The following is a 16,399-nucleotide window of genomic DNA, read 5'->3' as shown; positions in this document are numbered from 1 at the left end:
TTTAACATCTATGAAAATGACGTGAACAAACTACAGACTGTAAAGCTTGTTTCGGTGTCCCATTTAAAAACCTATCCAAAAAGCCAGACTTCAGTTATGTTACCGTTTACTCACATTAACCTCAATAAGCACCGCTTTCTCTCAAAACAGAGCCCTTCAGTTTAATATTTAAAGAAAAGCAAAAACAAAAAACAAAACAAAAAACCCATTGTTTTCCTTCAGACTGAAGCTTATCCCCCACCCCTGCCCCACCCCTCAAAAAAACTAAAAAAAAAAAAAAAAAAAAGGTAATTTGTTTGCTTCTGTTGTTTTTAATTCACAGAAGTGTTGAGAGCTTTTTTAGTTTTAACTCCAATAATCCTAACTGGCAACATACATGCAAACACACAAACTCCTCTTGTTCTATAGGGAATGTATAAAGCAGTGACTATCATTAAACTACCCAGTAGCAGACTGTATTGTATGGGTAACACTCAGGTGACCATGGAAATTAAAGATTTGCATAAGATGCAGTCTCTCTTGCAATGTTCCTTCCAGGGCTGTCACTTAAACTTCAGGATTTTTCCACCCCCTTCCAGCTAGTTTGTTCTTCACTTTGAAATGTATCCCTTAACAGTTTTGTGGTAGACATGATAGAGGCTTTGACCAACACAAGCACTGACATATTTATATTAAAAAATAGTGCAAAATTCCAACATTTATATAAATAACTCTAAACCCCTGCTTTTGATTTTTTCTGTTTTTTTTCTGTTTTTGTTTCTTTTCTTTTTCTTTTTTTTTTTTTAAACAATGTAATACATACTTTTTGAGTTGGCACTCAAAAAATTGCCATTTTTTTCTCCTAGTTCAGAAAACAACAAAACTTTTTTTTTTTTTTAACTAGGCCTCTTCTAATACAAAAATACTCCTGCTCCTCACACATACAGTTTCTCTTATTTTTTAATATATATTTATATATATATATTGCAGATCTTTAAACAAAACGTTTTTGTGCAAATTTTTTTTTTTAAAGTTAAGTGAAATAAAAAAAAAAGCATCCACACACACAGCTCAACTAGAAACAACAACAACAACAAAAAATGAAGGACTACGGTTGATTCTTTTTTTTTCTCCTTTTTAAACTTCTAGATGCAGCTCAATAAAGAAATGTTTTTGCAAGCTTTCTTGGCTTGTGCATTCAGACCAGACATAACAAGTAAATATTATACACAGAGTGGTGGGAAAGGGCTTCTTATTTTTCGCTCGTCTTCCCCAACTCTCTCTTTTTTTTCTTTTAATGAGAAGTGCAGAGTGTTCTTACTTTCATGTTTGATTTTTTTCGTTTTTAAAAGGGGTGCCCTTTTTGTTTCTCTTTATCTTTGTTCCATGCGGTTGTGCTCTCAAGGCCATTGATTTGCGAATGGTGGAGTCTACTGCCCTCCAGTATCGAGGGCATGCCATTGTTGTTCTGCTGGTGCTGGAAAAACGTAGATCCTGGATAGTGACCTATCACCTCACTGTAGGTCGGCGGCGGTCCTTCCATTCTACCATTGCTTCCATAGCAGGTCGCGCTGATGCCAGAGTTACTGCTGGGTGGGCAAGGCCCTCCGAACACTGAGTTATCTATCAAGTCACTATCGAAGATGGTTCTATTGGGAGGGGCCCGGACCGATTCTCTGTTTAGTTCCATTTGTTGCTCTGGATCTCGGAGTTGTAGTGTGCAGGGTCCCTGGTAAGGGGGCGGCTCCTCTCCATCTGATAGGGAGATGGTGGGTGGGAGGTCAATCTCGTGTTGCATGTAAGGGTATGTTGGTTGGAATCTATTAAAACGGTCCCTCTGCAAAAACGATGGAACTGATAGTCTGTCTGTGGGTCTTGGAGTGTAGATTTGCTGCTGAAGACGAGAGAGAGAGAGTGAGTTTTGGAACATTTCAGCCTGTATCACAGCCCGCATGTAAACAGATGAGGTTATTATGCAATACCAGCCTTGTCCTCACCTCTGTTACTCCATTTCCTGACACTGTGCTTTCTGAAGGCCACAGACTTCCTTCCTACATTGGAAAGAATAAGAGGAGAATTGAGAATCATTCCTGTCCAGCCAGAGTCTAAACTGCCCAATATTTTCAAAGGAATTTTACCAAGTTACATTCTGGGCCAGAATATCAGCTGGTGTAAATCGATGTAGCTCCAGTCAGTGGAGCCACATAATTTATAAGAGCAAAGTATATAGTCATAGGTCTTAAAAAACAGTCAATATTCTTACCTGCATTATTAAGAGCATTAGATTATTAACACCGAAAGAATTCTCAAAATCTAATTTTCATCATTTAGTCTTTCTATTTTTTTTTAATCTCACTTACAGCTTGAATTGGACAGTGAAAACAACACCAGTGTTACTCTCTCTTTCATTAGAGTTGTTTTTTAATTTTGCTTTTTTGGTCAGTTTCACTTTTTGGTGCTCAGGCATGAGTAGTCTTATCTGTGTTCAAGCATTGCCCCCAGTCCTGCAATTAGATTTCAGTATCACCAACATCAGGCACTCAAAAATCAGGAGCCAAGCCCCAAAACCACCGAGATTAGTTTAAAATTTAAAAAAAAAAAAAAAAAAAAAAGGTTCCTTATTTGCTTCTGCTATTAGAGCTTTTATAGTTCACATTTTCAAACTTTTCTCTGCAACTATAAGGGCTAGAAATGTCCCTTTTCTTTTAATAGGAAATTTGTATATAGTAACAACTATACTCCAGCATCTGGGGACTTAAGATAAAACCCCACCAAATATAGTAAGACATGATAAAATTGCAGTAGTGGCAACACTGAGATCCACATGGGTGAACTCTGGTGCCAAAGTGGCTCTAATTTTGTGGGTTTTTAAATAATGAAAACATATCTGTTAATATTAGGTAGGAGGAAAATTAACTTATCTAACAGTGCATTCTGAATTAGAGAACTCCCATCCACTTGCACAACCTTTGTCTCTTTCTCTCTATTTCCCTCAATTTTAGAAAAATATATTTTGTGGCATTGCATGTGATGTCGGATACTTCAAGAATCCAATCAAGTACTTGCTTTTGAAGCTCAATTTCTGCACACAAATCACAAGGCAGTCCTGTTATCAGTGGAACAAAAACAGGGATTTATATGGAAAAGAGATGTCTCAGATTCTTTTCCCTTCTCTGTGGTTTTTAGGGAGTCTCTCCTTGAAATGCAAGAGGTTAAGTATTATGACAACCACATACTTTGGAGTTAAAGATAATGGATCTATAATTTTAGTTTCATACCACATATCTATGCAGCCGAAATGTCTGATAGTTGTGAACAATGCAATATTTTATAGGGAGTTTTGAGACTTTAATATGTAACTGTCTACACAGGCACTGATTGTTTAGTCTATTTAATTGCATGTGGCTTCCTTTGCCTACATGAAGTGATGTTCTGTAAGGATATTCTATGGTAAAATTCCCTCAATAGCCGAAGCCACAAAGGGCACTTGCACCCATCACAGACTGAAATCCTGTCTGGAAACAAAACAAAAACACAACCCCGCTATCCCCCCGCAAAAGGGACTCAAAATAATTAATACCAAACAACTTTTGAATCACTGGAAACATCTAGTGTAAACCAATGGAACCACTGAAATGGAGGGAGCTATGCCAATTTACACCAGTTAAGGATCTGGCTCTTTGTACCAAATGCAGCCCTCTCTAAAGGAGGCATGGGATTATGTTGTATGGCTAGGCAAGGAATGCAACAGAAGAGATACTGCGATTTGAGGATACTACTCAGAAGTGAATACAGAGTCAATATATGGCTTTGAGACATTCACTGTGACTGTACGCACGGATTAAAACTTTGCTGGCTTAGAGGTACATTTGATTACTCTTTGTTACCTCGATTAAAAGGAAGCTGAACCAAAGGGCAGCAGAGGGAATCACTTTAAAACATTTAAGTGTTTACTTTGCAATGTCCTCATGGCAAACTTCCTGAGCAGCTAGTGCCTCCCTGCCTTCTGCTAGATGTTTTATATTTAACTTAGCAGTGGGCAGTGCCATTGCAATGTCCCATCTGCTTTTCCATTTCCCTTGCAGTGATGTCAACCTGTTTCCACACGGGTGGCGGCTATGCAGCAGGAAGGCCAGTGCTTTCCCCAGGGCAGAGGGAATAACGCTATGCCACTAGATAGGGTTCTGGGTTTTCTGTATAAAGCAGCTCTCAAAAGGGGAGGTGAAACATTGTTAAGTGAATTAAGTTACTTTCAAAGCTTCCCTCCCCCTGGAATCCTCACCTCCCACCCCCCTGCCGTATCCGGGCAGTAAGCTCTTTGGGGCAGGGACTATCTCTTAGTTCCATGTTCTGTAGTAGTCACTGTACAATGGGGTCCCTGACCAGGGCTCCTGGGTGCTACCAAGATACAAAAAATAATAATCACAAGTGGATGGTGCCCAAGAGGAACCAGAACAGCATTAAAATGGAACGACCAGAAATCTAAGCAGTGAAGGAGCGGGAGGCTGCGAAGTTCAGATCTAGATCCAAAGTCTGAAGTGGTTTGATCTGGGATTTTGGTTCTAATTCATTCTATTTGGGCTTTTTTAGGGCCTGATCCTGCAAACAACTGACTTACCCCAATGAAATTAAGGATGGGCTAAAATGTTGCAGACTGGGGCCTTGTACAGTACCCGTCATTATGGTGCCTGAGCAGCAGCTTATGTCTCATCTCTCAATATAGAGAGGAAAATAAAAAGCAGCCCAGGAAAGCAGCAGCCAGAGGTGTGCAAAGTTGGTAGGCTGAAATATTAATCCTGATTTTATTTATTTATTTATTTTTTAAAAAGACATCAGTCTCCTGGTCATAGGAGTGCTATAATGCCAATCCTAAGCATTCCAAAATCACGAGGAAGGCCACCCCTCCACCCTCCCACCAAAATCAAAACCAAAAACACACCAACCATGAGATTGGGCTTTCTAACTTTTGAGCACTTAGGGATCATTTGTCAGTTGCATGATGCCTAGAAACCTACTTTTTATTTATTTCTTAAAAAGCTGAGATTGTGGTGTTTATACATAACTCCACGGTCTAGGGCTTAAAGAACAAAACTGCAAGACTCTCCATACAATTTGTGAGAGACTATAACACTGAAAGTTATTTATTTAAGAATTCTATCCGTCTATTTACATGGCTGCCCATCAGTGTAGTAATATATGAGTACCTTCCATGTAAAATCAAATGGTAATAGGAATAGTGAAGCTTTTTGGGAGTTAACACCGTGCTTGGAGAAGGGTTTCTGATTTTGATTTCCTTTTCCAGGGAATCAGAAGGGCTTTCGTAGTAGAAGTGGGTATCAGTATTTTGAGTATCATTCTTATGGTGGAAAAGGCTGTTTCGAAAGGAAGGTTTTGTCGTGTTTACTAGAGACAGACAGACTCTGGAGAAACGAAGGTATCTGTGACAGGCAGAGAAGGCAACAGAGAAACATGGTGCCAGCAGTAGTCACATTAAAAACATTTTGGGGGCAATTGTAAGGCTTTCTTCTTTTAATTGCAAATGTTAAGAAGCAAAACAGTGTTGGCTCTAATGCAGATCTTGAATAAAAGAAAAAACGTAACCAAGCAATAGGCCACTTGAGTACTTCAGTAGATGGAAAGTGCATGTCTCCAGTAGGCATCTCTGGGCATGAAAAAGTTTGCCTTTAAAAAAAGAACTTCTCAGTGTGTTCTGTGGATTGGCAAACCACTATCTAGTTTAATACAGAGAATGTGCGGGGATGACAGGCAGCAACTGATGTTGGAACATTGTTTTCTACAGGAAAAAAAAAATCATACTGTGCTGAATCTTAAATAGGCCACTTTTAAAATCTTTATTATGATTGATCCTTGTGTAATGAGCTTCCTGTTTAGCACACTAGGGGGCTTTTCTGTCCTTACAGGAGTGCTCACAGCATGCCAGTAACTAAAGTACTGTGTGGCTGTGAGTTAATTACACTGTACGGGGTGGGGGTGAAGCTTTCCTCTGGGGGATGGGGAGGAAGGAAACCAAGACATGATTCATAATTAAAAATAAAAGATAATGTAGCTTTTGATCTATGGAGCTAATTTGTGTTACAAAAGTATTCCTTCGGTGGTAAATTCAAATAGGCTCTGAAAGTATTGTACACAATGCAAGCGGCACTGAACTGGCATAGTGTAAACCTGCCAGGAGATTACCTTGGTTTTGCACTGCTTCCCTCCTTCCCCAAGCCCATGAGGTTCCACTTCCAAAGAGCCCTCAAAGACCACAGAGAACTGCACCAACTTTCTGTCCTGTGGGAGGTTTTAGCAGCTTGCTTTAGGCATAACACAAGAATCAGAACCTTGCACACCTCGGCACGTAAGCCTCTAAATGTAGCCTGGTTTATCAACAGCAGGCGCCTTAGATCAGAGACAGAATCTGTGGGCTCACCACACCTTTGGAGGTCTGGTTTATAACAGAGGGCATTGCAGGTGAGCTTTTTTTGCATAGCTCTCTTAATTCCTGACATGTGAACATCAACCAACCCCTCACTGGGAGCAGAAAGATGCCAAGGTTATTCCCCAATTGTCCATGATGGGGTGTCTTGCATGCCTGAAGCATTTGGGATGAGCCATTGTCAGAGAGCCATGATACCAGACTAGATGGAATGCTGGTCTGATTTATTAATGAAATCCCTATGTAGCTCGCTGTGGGCTAGGAATCTTGCAAGAATGGATTCTCTCTTGAACTTTCAGCTCCTATCGGCTGTTGGCTGGACTGAAAGCATGACAAAACCAGCCTCTCTTCTGGTATTTTGTTACTGGCAGAAACCAGGTGTGTGAGAATTTAGGAAGAATGGCAGCTAAGGTTTTTGACACTACCCACTGGCATCTGGATTCAGGTTAGAATTTCAGCTCTGATCCCCCGGCTTGTTCACTCCAAACAGGGGCAGATGCTTTTGTAAAATGCCTCATCTGCAAATCACCATAGTTAAAGAGTTCACATACCACCCCTTGCAGTTCACTCCTCTTGCCTGGTTTAAACAACAACTTGTTCATTCCCTCACTCCTTGGAGACACATTCCATCCACATTAGACTAAATGAAGGGTCCTTTGACTGAACTGCATGATTTCACAGTTGAGGGTCTCTCTCACTTTGGGAAGAAGACCTTGTCAAGGGGCCTCAGCTACCTGTGAGTATTTCATGTGAAAGTGAGAGGGCATCTCTGGGATGAGGATGGTTTCCGTTCGTCGGGACATTAAACGAATACTGGACAGTGTCGCCAGATGCCATGTTACTACATGCTTTGGGCACTTCAATAGGTGCCATAGGGAGGACTCACTAGAACACACTCTTTTGAATGTCAAGTTTCCTGTTTTCAAAGGGATAGCATTATTTGATTCTATATTGTAGGAAACACTGGATGCATGGGTATGGTGCACCATACATGACAAATTAAACATCTGTCGGTGCTTTTGATTTATAGTGGAAACCTGTAAATTGGGAAAAAGTGACTTGTATTTTGGGACATTCGTTTTTATTTTCTGCCTAAGGAAACTCCTGAACAGTTTCAAATGGATGAAGTATTCTTCCTCGCTTCCTGTCCCAAACCGTTGAGCAGGGCTGCTATGTACTGCCTTCTACACCAGTGGTAGTTTGAAAGGTTCTTATTGTTAAAGAGCTTTGGGATCCTTCAGGATGCAATGAAATAGATGAATGCAAGTTATTGCTGCACTAAATGGTAGATCAAACAAAAAGAGTAGTGGAAAATCACATGCTCAGACGCAAAGAAAAATAAAGATTCTATTTCTTTTCTATGTAGGTTTTTATAATGTGCTCATCACCATAGTGTTTGAACATCTTCCAGTTGTGCATTAAGCAACGTGACTAATATCTGTCATGATATTGGAATGGATTTTGATTGAATTCGTGTCAACACTACAATTAAAAGAATTTTGTTTCCTCTTTGTTCGAAAGAGGCAGGAAGCTTAAATTGCACCATGAACTTTTCAGGCATTATTTCAGGGAGAATTCACTTTGTTAGACTGACCATGTTTTCTGTGTTCTACATGGGACAACAAAAACCCAACAACATTGCACTTCTAGTGGTAATAATGCAGCTTTTGGACCACTACTACAGAACACCCTAGTAAATTCTGTATGATATTTGCACCCTCATCTCTAAACAACAGTAACTATACTGTTAGGACTCCCTGGCCAATGAAACACCCAAAGGACCGCTGTATTTTGGGATTATGAGAGTCAATAACGTGAATCCCATCCACGTATTTATAACTGGTGTTTTCAGATTCAAGGGGATACAAGAATACCCCTCCCCCATGCCATGCTGTGATTCCCCCTTTGAATAACATCAGGCCAGTTAGTTGGCATTGGTATACACATTCACAGCTGCATGTCTGGAAGTTACAGAGCATAAAAAGACTGCTGTGTTTGCCCTCATGAAAGTGCCCAACTTCCCACATGTTGTGGTTTTGTTCTCAAGGCACAGGATGCTAACCTGAAGTTTCTACACACAATCCTGCAAGACCCCAACCACCTGAAAGATTCAGCTGCTTGGAAGGTGCCTGTTTGTAGGGTTCTAAATGGCACATGCACTTTACTAGATAGGCAAATGCAATCAAACTAGACTCCTTCCACCTTTAACGTTTCACAAGCTTCTGACCATCTGGCCAGCAATGTGCACACAGAGATGGCGCAGTTACTTACTGAAGACAGATTCTCATCTCTCCTTCTCCCTTGACTGTGCCGGTTGATGAAGGATCGTGCAGAGAGTTTGTAGTGGTTCAGCAGACATGTGATAACGACCACCATCACCATCATCACCACCACGATTATGATTATCTGTACAAACTCCAACTCCGCTGCAAGAGACACAGACATGCATTTTGAGCCACCTTAGAAAGCAGCATGAAATACAGCACAAGAAATCCTAGGCTGAGTTCGGCCATACAGCTAGTGGAGTTTCATAGCTGAATTGTTTCCATGGATGTTTCAAGCTCTCAGACACAAAAGTTCTCTGCAAGCTTCCAGTCAAGCAACATAGAAAAAGCTTCCAGTCAAGCACCAAGGAATAACAGCCCTCATCCGTAATAGATGAGGGACTGTCTTTAAATGTGATCTGCAAATTCTAAATCATACCTAGATGTCGGCTTTATCGGCTTGAGTTGCGAGGCTAGAGTCCAGAGACCAAGTTTCTCAAAATCTCCCAGGGGGCTGGGTTCAGGCCTATCTCTACCAGAAATGCTTGCTAGATGCCTCCACTAATCAGTCTGTCAAAGTTTTATTTTTGTGCTGAATGCCCCGTCACCCTATTTAATGAAGGGATGCCTCAAATACTTCTGGTCTTAATTAAACAATATTAAAAACTGAGTTCGGTTTTGCAGTACACTTAACATTTACATAGCTGTATTCAGCTGAGGATCTTGTATTAAATTAGGCCTTAACAGCCGTGTGAGCTGGGTGAGTATTATCCCCGGTTTGTAAATGGAGACCTGCTCAAGGGGTCACAGCAAGCCTGCAACACCTAGAAATCGATTCCCAGTCCCAGCCACACTACAAGTCTCCCTCTCTAGGTTCAGTTAATCTGCCAAAAAACACATAGTGAATCAGAATTTGTGCTTTTCATGAGAGGACAAACCTTGAATCTACACTGACTGCACCCCTCCCCAATACATCTATATACCAGATCTCCAGATAACATTCAGTTCTGTGCCCAGCACAGCCAGCTGACAGTGGGGGCTTGAATGGTGTGAACTGGCATAAAGAGCCTCAGTGGGTTACCAGTTAATTCAGTGTGTCTAGACAGCAACTGATGTGGAATAGCTCCTAACGTCAGAGGAAATCGTTCCTCACTTGGACTGTAGCATGCATTGGCTGGAACTAGATATTGGAAATATCTGTCAGACTGTTCTGTGCTATTTCCATGCAAACCTAGTTCTGAGAAGATGTATTCAGCATCCAGGGAGAGCCTGGAAGCTACCCTGAGCAACTCCGCTCCCTGGCAGCTGGCCAAGAAGTTACTCTAACCGTCTGCCGAACACAGATGCTCACCTGTTCTCTGGCCTGAAGCGAGGGCACGGTGCTTTTCTATTTGTGCTATCCTGGCAGAGGGAATCTCAGGAAAGTTTCCTCCCCCAGTGATATTTATAAAGACAGGGGCCATTTCAAGGGAAAGAAGGGAGGAAAAGCAAAGCCAACAGTGCTGACAACTTAGATATAACCTGTTCCTCCGCGAGAAAAGCCACAGAAACCACTTTTTCAAAAACGGTGCCCTCCACTATCACAGATACTGTAATTTGCATTAAAATGTAAGAGTGCCTAAACAGGACAGCTCACAGTAACATCTGTATCTGATGGGATGGGGTCTGCTGACTAAGGCAGATATTTTTTATGGAGCATTTTCCTTCTGGCAGCAGTGAAGTAAAAGCAAATAAAATGTCAAGCAAAACAGTCCAGGTGGCAATTCTGGCCAGTTACCCTGGAATTAACTTTGCTCAGCAGCAGCAGCCGTAGCTGCCACCAGACCAGTCTTCATATTACATTTCCCATAGCATCTTTCATCCCAAAGGATCCCAAACCACTACTGACTGTGCCCACAACCTTCAAAGACTTGGGCATGTCTTCAAGTCAGTGGAAATACTTGGGTGCTCAAATTTAAGCGTGAGAGCGTGTCTTTTCAGGATTGGAGCCCACCTATCTACAGCACCACTGAAAGTGCAGCTACCTCTGGGGTGGAAGGAAGCAACTGAGTGGAACAATCAGTCCACAGTACCCTGCACAAACAGTGATGGAAGGGAATGTTAGCTAAGGTCCCAGGGACAAACCCTACTCTCTTAAAAAGGGAGCCATGGGATCTTCAACAGTAAAGCAGACCAGGTGCCCATATGTCATGGTGATGGGCGCAGCATGCCAGCTACATAGAACCTCTCTCTTTTAAGGTTTAATCTGACACCCCCACAGGCAGCATGCTTTGTGGGAGAATGAAGGGCTATTTGACCCTGCTAGGATTGAGATGTGTGGTTCTAGAAAGAGAAGGATGCTTAAAGCGAGTTAATCATAGGGTGACCAGATAGCAAGTGTGAAAAACCGGGACAGGGGGACAATAGGAACCCATATAAAAAAAAGCCCCAAATGTCAGGACTGTCCCTATAAAATCGGGACATCTGGTCACCCTAGTTAATCATCTCTTCCAGGCACAACCTCCACATGATTAATTCCAATAGTTTGGGGGGAGGGGGGGGGGAAATCTATTAAGAACTCTTATAAATCTCCTCACTTTTTGTAATGCAACGGCATAGGGAAAACTTCAGGTAAGGTTTCCCTGGAGAAAAATGTGTGTATTATATTGGTAGATTCCCCCCACCCCCAACATTCCCTTCTCAAACTTTTACAAAGCTACAGCTTCCAAGCATGAGCCTCTTGGATACCATTTTTTAATGGGAGGAAAAGGGCTGGAAAGGAGATGGGGGGAGAAATTTACCCAGCGACAGCAAAGAGTTCTCTCTCCCCTCCAGAGCCTTTCAAAGTCTCAAGACTCTAGATGTAACGCTCTCCACCGAACGGGTAACATACAGTACACATATTGTCCCCCGACACCCACATTCACAGCTGCAGCCTGTCACTGGGGCTTGTTTTGGGGCCCGTAATAAACAGAGGTCTTTAAATCCACTCCAGAGAAAAGGCAGCTCTGCACTTTCTCCCTCAATGAGATACATGTCAAAAAGCCACACAATGCCATGAAGGGAAACAGTCACACAGGCCCTCCGCCTCATTTAAATATCTGCCATTAAAATTCAAGGGCCCTTTGTAGAAAGTCTCCCTGCATGACCAAAAGGATGAGAGGCTTTAAACCATTACCCGGAGCCCCTTTGTTTCCTTCCAACCATGAGAGGTTAAAGGTAACAGGAACCCTGACAGGGAGACAATCCCCTTGTCCTTGTGTTAACTGCTATCGCCCTGGGCATGCTTGGTTGCTTCCTAGACAGCTCTAAGCGCTTGGCAGACAGGCAGGCTGCCTTGAGGGTGGAGTTAGGGCAGACTGCATTTGGCAGTCCTATCACGCACTGCACAGGCCTCAGCCTCGCCTGACAAGGAGGAGGTTCAAATAGGAGCAAGGGATTTTGTTTTGTTTTGTTTTACTAACCAGATTTATGGCTGCCTGTCTGCAGGATGGAGGGGGTTCCCAGAGCTGCCATCTACGTCTTCCGGGCAGCAGGAGACCTGCATTTTTGGGCTAGTCTGCATTTCTTTAGAGAGACGAGAGTACCAGAATTGCAGAACGCCAGACTTAACTGGGAGGAGTGATTCTGTTTCCTACTGGGGCTATTATGGTCCTCTGCTCACTGGGAAACACCAAACCCCCCTTTAAAAAAAGAAGGTTCTCTTGAGATGCTTATTCAGAGCCAAAGGCCTGCTGTAAATGGATGACATGGGGCGGGCAGGGAAGAGTCCCAGTTCACTTTCCTTTGGGTGGCCAGACTACAAGAGTTGGCAGCAGATTGCAACAACCCCTTTCAAACTCAGGTGACTTTCTAAACTCCCATATTCCAGCAGTTCTAATTAGAGACTCTCCATGTCCAGCTACTGTACAATATACTTTCCAGCAAATATCCTCATCACCGCCCCCCACACACACACTTTTCCTATAAGGTGACCCCAACCATGTGAAATCTGGAGAGGAACCCCATTTAATTATTCAGGAAGAAAAATGGAGGTCACATAAGATGACTGGGTACTGTAGCAATATGGTGTTCAGAATGCACCTGTACAATGCTAGGGATTATACATGCACATGGATTCACAAGAATTTGCCAGACACTCATTTCAAAGTCCGGATAGCAACTAAAACTGCAGCAGATACAAAGACTGCCTGCTACTCAGGCTGCAGTTCTGGTCTGCCACTCCGGTCTGAACTCTTTATGCTCTTTCTGAGCTGTCCCAGCAAAGGTCCTGTGCGTCTTCTGTAACTAAGGCTTGGCACAAAGTCTAGACAGTGCACTGCTGAAGAACATTCCACTTCTAATGATCCTGCCCTTGTCAAAATGCCCAAGTTACTCAACTCAGTGACTCCATTTCGGCCTATTGCAACAACCCCTCTCAAATTCAGGTGACTTTCTAAACTCTCATATTCCATCAGTTCTAATTAGAAACTCTACATGTCCAGCTCCTGTACAAAACAGAAGGGCACAGACAATGTCACACCTTTACAGGGCCGGCTCCAGGCACCATCCTAGCAAGCAGGTGCCTGGGGCGGCCAATGAAGAGTGGGGCGGCACGTCAGGCGGCAATTCAGCGGCGGGGCCGTCACTCCCTGTCGGAGTGAAGGACTTGCCGCCGAATAGCCGCTGATCTTTTTTTTTGTTTTTTTTTGGTGCTAGAGCCGGCACTGCACCTTTATAATGATGAGCCCTCTTTTCTCTCCTACCTATTTGTGACAGAGATCATCAGCTGGATAAACAACCATCCCACATGATGGAATGTGTTGCCTGCTGCATTATTTACACAAAGCTGGATTTTAAGGAGGCAAGTCAACTTTGCCGGTGATAAAGTGTGACAAATGTTTTGGTCACTTTAAATAAAATAAATAAATAAATAAAAAAGAGTGATATCGGTGACCAAATGGCTCATAAAACCTAAAAAAAGGACATGGTTCTATTCCAAAAGATTCTGAAGACTCTTAAAAAAACCCAAACAAGACTAGCTGGTTCTAAAGAAAAAGTTCTCACACGATGGGTGTGAGACACATCAATTAGCCAAGTCTTGCTAAACTGCTTAAGGAATTTTGTTGGTATAAGTAAAGCTAAAGCCATCTGGGAGTGTTTTTCATATCCCTCCCACCTGCAAAACTCTTAGTTACCATGGGTCCAACCTCAAATTTTATGGTCCTCTAAAAGTCGCATAAAACAGCTTTTCCATACACAAAAGTATCATGACTGGAGAGTCTGCAATTGAACAAAGGATGTTTTCCCCAGGGGGAAGGTTGGGGATGGTGTAAGGCAGCGGTCGGCAACCTTTCAGAAGCGGTGTGCCAAGTCTTTATTTATTCACTCTACTTTAAGGTTTCACGTGCCGATAATACATTTTAATGTTTTTTAGAAGGTCTCTCTCTACAAGTCTATATATTATATAACTAAACTAGTGTTGTATTGTAAAATAAACAAGGTTTTCAAAATGTTTAAGAAGCTTCATTTAAAATGAAATTAAAATGTTGATCTTACGCTGACGGCCCGCTCAGCCCGCTGCTGGTCTGGGGTTCTGTTCACCTAGGCCGGCAGCAGGCTGAGCGAGGCCTGCATCCGGGACGCCAGCTGGCAAGGGTCCGTCAGCCAGCAGCGGGCTGTGCGGGGCCGGCGGCCAGGACCCAGAGGGCTGGAGTCAGGGCTGGGGGCTGGGTATGTGGGGGGGGGTGTGTAGGTGTCAGGGCAGAGGGGGGGCTGGGTATAGGTGGGGGTGCCAGAGTCAGGGCTAGGGTGGGGGGGGGGGGATGAAGGAGTCAAGCAGAGGGCTGGGTGTGTATGAGGGAGGTACAGGGCTCAGGGCAGGGGCCTGAGGGGTGTGCAGGGCTCAGGGCAGAGGGTGTGTGGGGAGGGTCGGGGGTCAGGGCTCAGGGCAGAGGGCTGCGTGACTGTCCCCCTAAGAACTCCCAACCCCGCTGCTCCTTGTCCCCTGACTACCCCCTCCTGGGACCCCTGCCCCCAACTGCCCCCCAGGACCCCACCCCTTATCTAAGCCTCCCTGTTCCTTGTCCCCAGACTGGACCCTACCCCCTACCTGTCCCTTGACTGCCCCAACCCTTATACACACCCCCGTCCCCAGCCAGACCCCCAGGACTCCCATGCCCCATCCAACCACTCCCCGCCCCCTGACAGGACCCCCAGAACTCCCGACCCATCCAACCCCCCCCCCCCCGACTCCCTACCTGCCCCAACCCCTCTCCACACCCCTGCCTCCTGACAGGACCCCCAGAACTCCCAACTCATACAACCCCCCCAGCTCCTTGTCCCCTGACCATAAGAACATAAGAAAGGCCGTACCGGGTCAGACCAAAGGTCCATCTAGCCCAGTATTTGTCTACCGACAGTGGCCAATGCCAGGTGCCCCTGAGGGAGTGAACCTAACAGGCAATGATCAAGTGATCTCTCTCCTGCCATCCATCTCCATCGTCTGACGAACAGAGGCTAGGGACACCATTCTTACCCATCCTGGCTAATAGCCATTTATGGACTTAGCCACCATGAATTTATCCAGTTCCCTTTTAAACATTGTTATAGTCCTAGCCTTCACAACCTCCTCAGGTAAGGAGTTCCACAAGTTGACTGTGCGCTGCGTGAAGAAGAACTTCCTTTTATTTGTTTTAAATCGGCTGCCTATTAATTTCATTTGGTGACCCCTAGTTCTTGTATTATGGGAATAAGTAAATAACTTTTCCTTATCCACTTTCTCAACATCACTCATGATTTTATATACCTCTATCATGTCCCCCCTTAGTCTTCTCTTTTCCAAACTGAAGAGTCCTAGCCTCTTTAATCTTTCCTCATATGGGACCCTCTCTACACCCCTAATCATTTTAGTTGCTCTTTTCTGAACCTTTTCTAGTGCTAGAATATCTTTTTTGAGGTGAGGAGACCACATCTGTACACAGTATTCGAGATGTGGGCGTACCATGGATTTATATAAGGGCAATAATATATTCTCAGTCTTATTCTCTATCCCCTTTTTAATGATTCCTAACATCCTGTTTGCTTTTTTGACCGCCTCTGCACACTGCGTGGACATCTTCAGAGAACTATCCACGATAACTCCAAGATCTTTTTCCTGACTCGTTGTAGCTAAATTAGCCCCCATCATGTTGTATGTATAGTTGGGGTTATTTTTTCCAATGTGCATTACTTTACATTTATCCACATTAAATTTCATTTGCCATTTTGTTGCCCAATCACTTAGTTTTGTGAGATCTTTTTGAAGTTCTTCACAATCTGCTTTGGTCTTAACTATCTTGAGTAGTTTAGTATCATCTGCAAACTTTGCCACCTCACTGTTTACCCCTTTCTCCAGATCATTTATGAATAAATTGAATAGGATTGGTCCTAGGACTGACCCTTGGGGAACACCACTAGTTACCCCTCTCCATTCTGAGAATTTACCATTAATTCCTACCCTTTGTTCCCTGTCCATTAACCAGTTCTCAATCCATGAAAGGACCTTTCCTTTTATCCCATGACCACCCCCTCCAGAGACCCCCCACCCTAACTGCTCCCCCCAGGACCCTCCTTGCTCCCGGTCCCCTGACTGCCCTGCCCCCTATCCACCCCCTGCCCCCTCACAAACCCCAGGACTCCCATGCCCCATCCAACCCCCCTGCTCCCTGACTCCCCCCTCCAGAGACCCCCACCCCCAGCAACCCCCCCGGGATCCCAT

The 16,399-nt window shown here is 43.7% G+C and overlaps 1 protein-coding gene across 3 annotated transcripts in view; it reads right to left on the bottom strand.

The window, feature by feature from the left end:
• Positions 1-760: 760 nt before the first annotated feature.
• PMEPA1 (prostate transmembrane protein, androgen induced 1) overlaps positions 761-16,399 on the bottom strand; it is a 70,126-nt gene continuing 54,487 nt past the window's right edge. For 2 of the 3 annotated variants that reach the window (XM_044984694.1, XM_044984696.1), the window contains exons 2-4: positions 8,690-8,844; positions 1,977-2,030; positions 761-1,873 (exon numbers count right to left, since the gene is read on the bottom strand). In XM_044984694.1, the coding sequence (XP_044840629.1) occupies positions 1,325-1,873; positions 1,977-2,030; positions 8,690-8,844 (758 nt within the window). In that variant the 3' untranslated portion in view covers positions 761-1,324. The remainder of the gene's footprint in view (positions 1,874-1,976; positions 2,031-8,689; positions 8,845-16,399) is intronic. The other variant, XM_044984695.1, reaches the window with a different exon arrangement.

This window comes from Mauremys mutica, chromosome 13, assembly GCF_020497125.1.
Source record: "Mauremys mutica isolate MM-2020 ecotype Southern chromosome 13, ASM2049712v1, whole genome shotgun sequence".
Taxonomy (NCBI): Eukaryota; Metazoa; Chordata; order Testudines; family Geoemydidae; genus Mauremys; species Mauremys mutica.
This window is presented reverse-complemented; position numbering and strand designations above follow the sequence as displayed.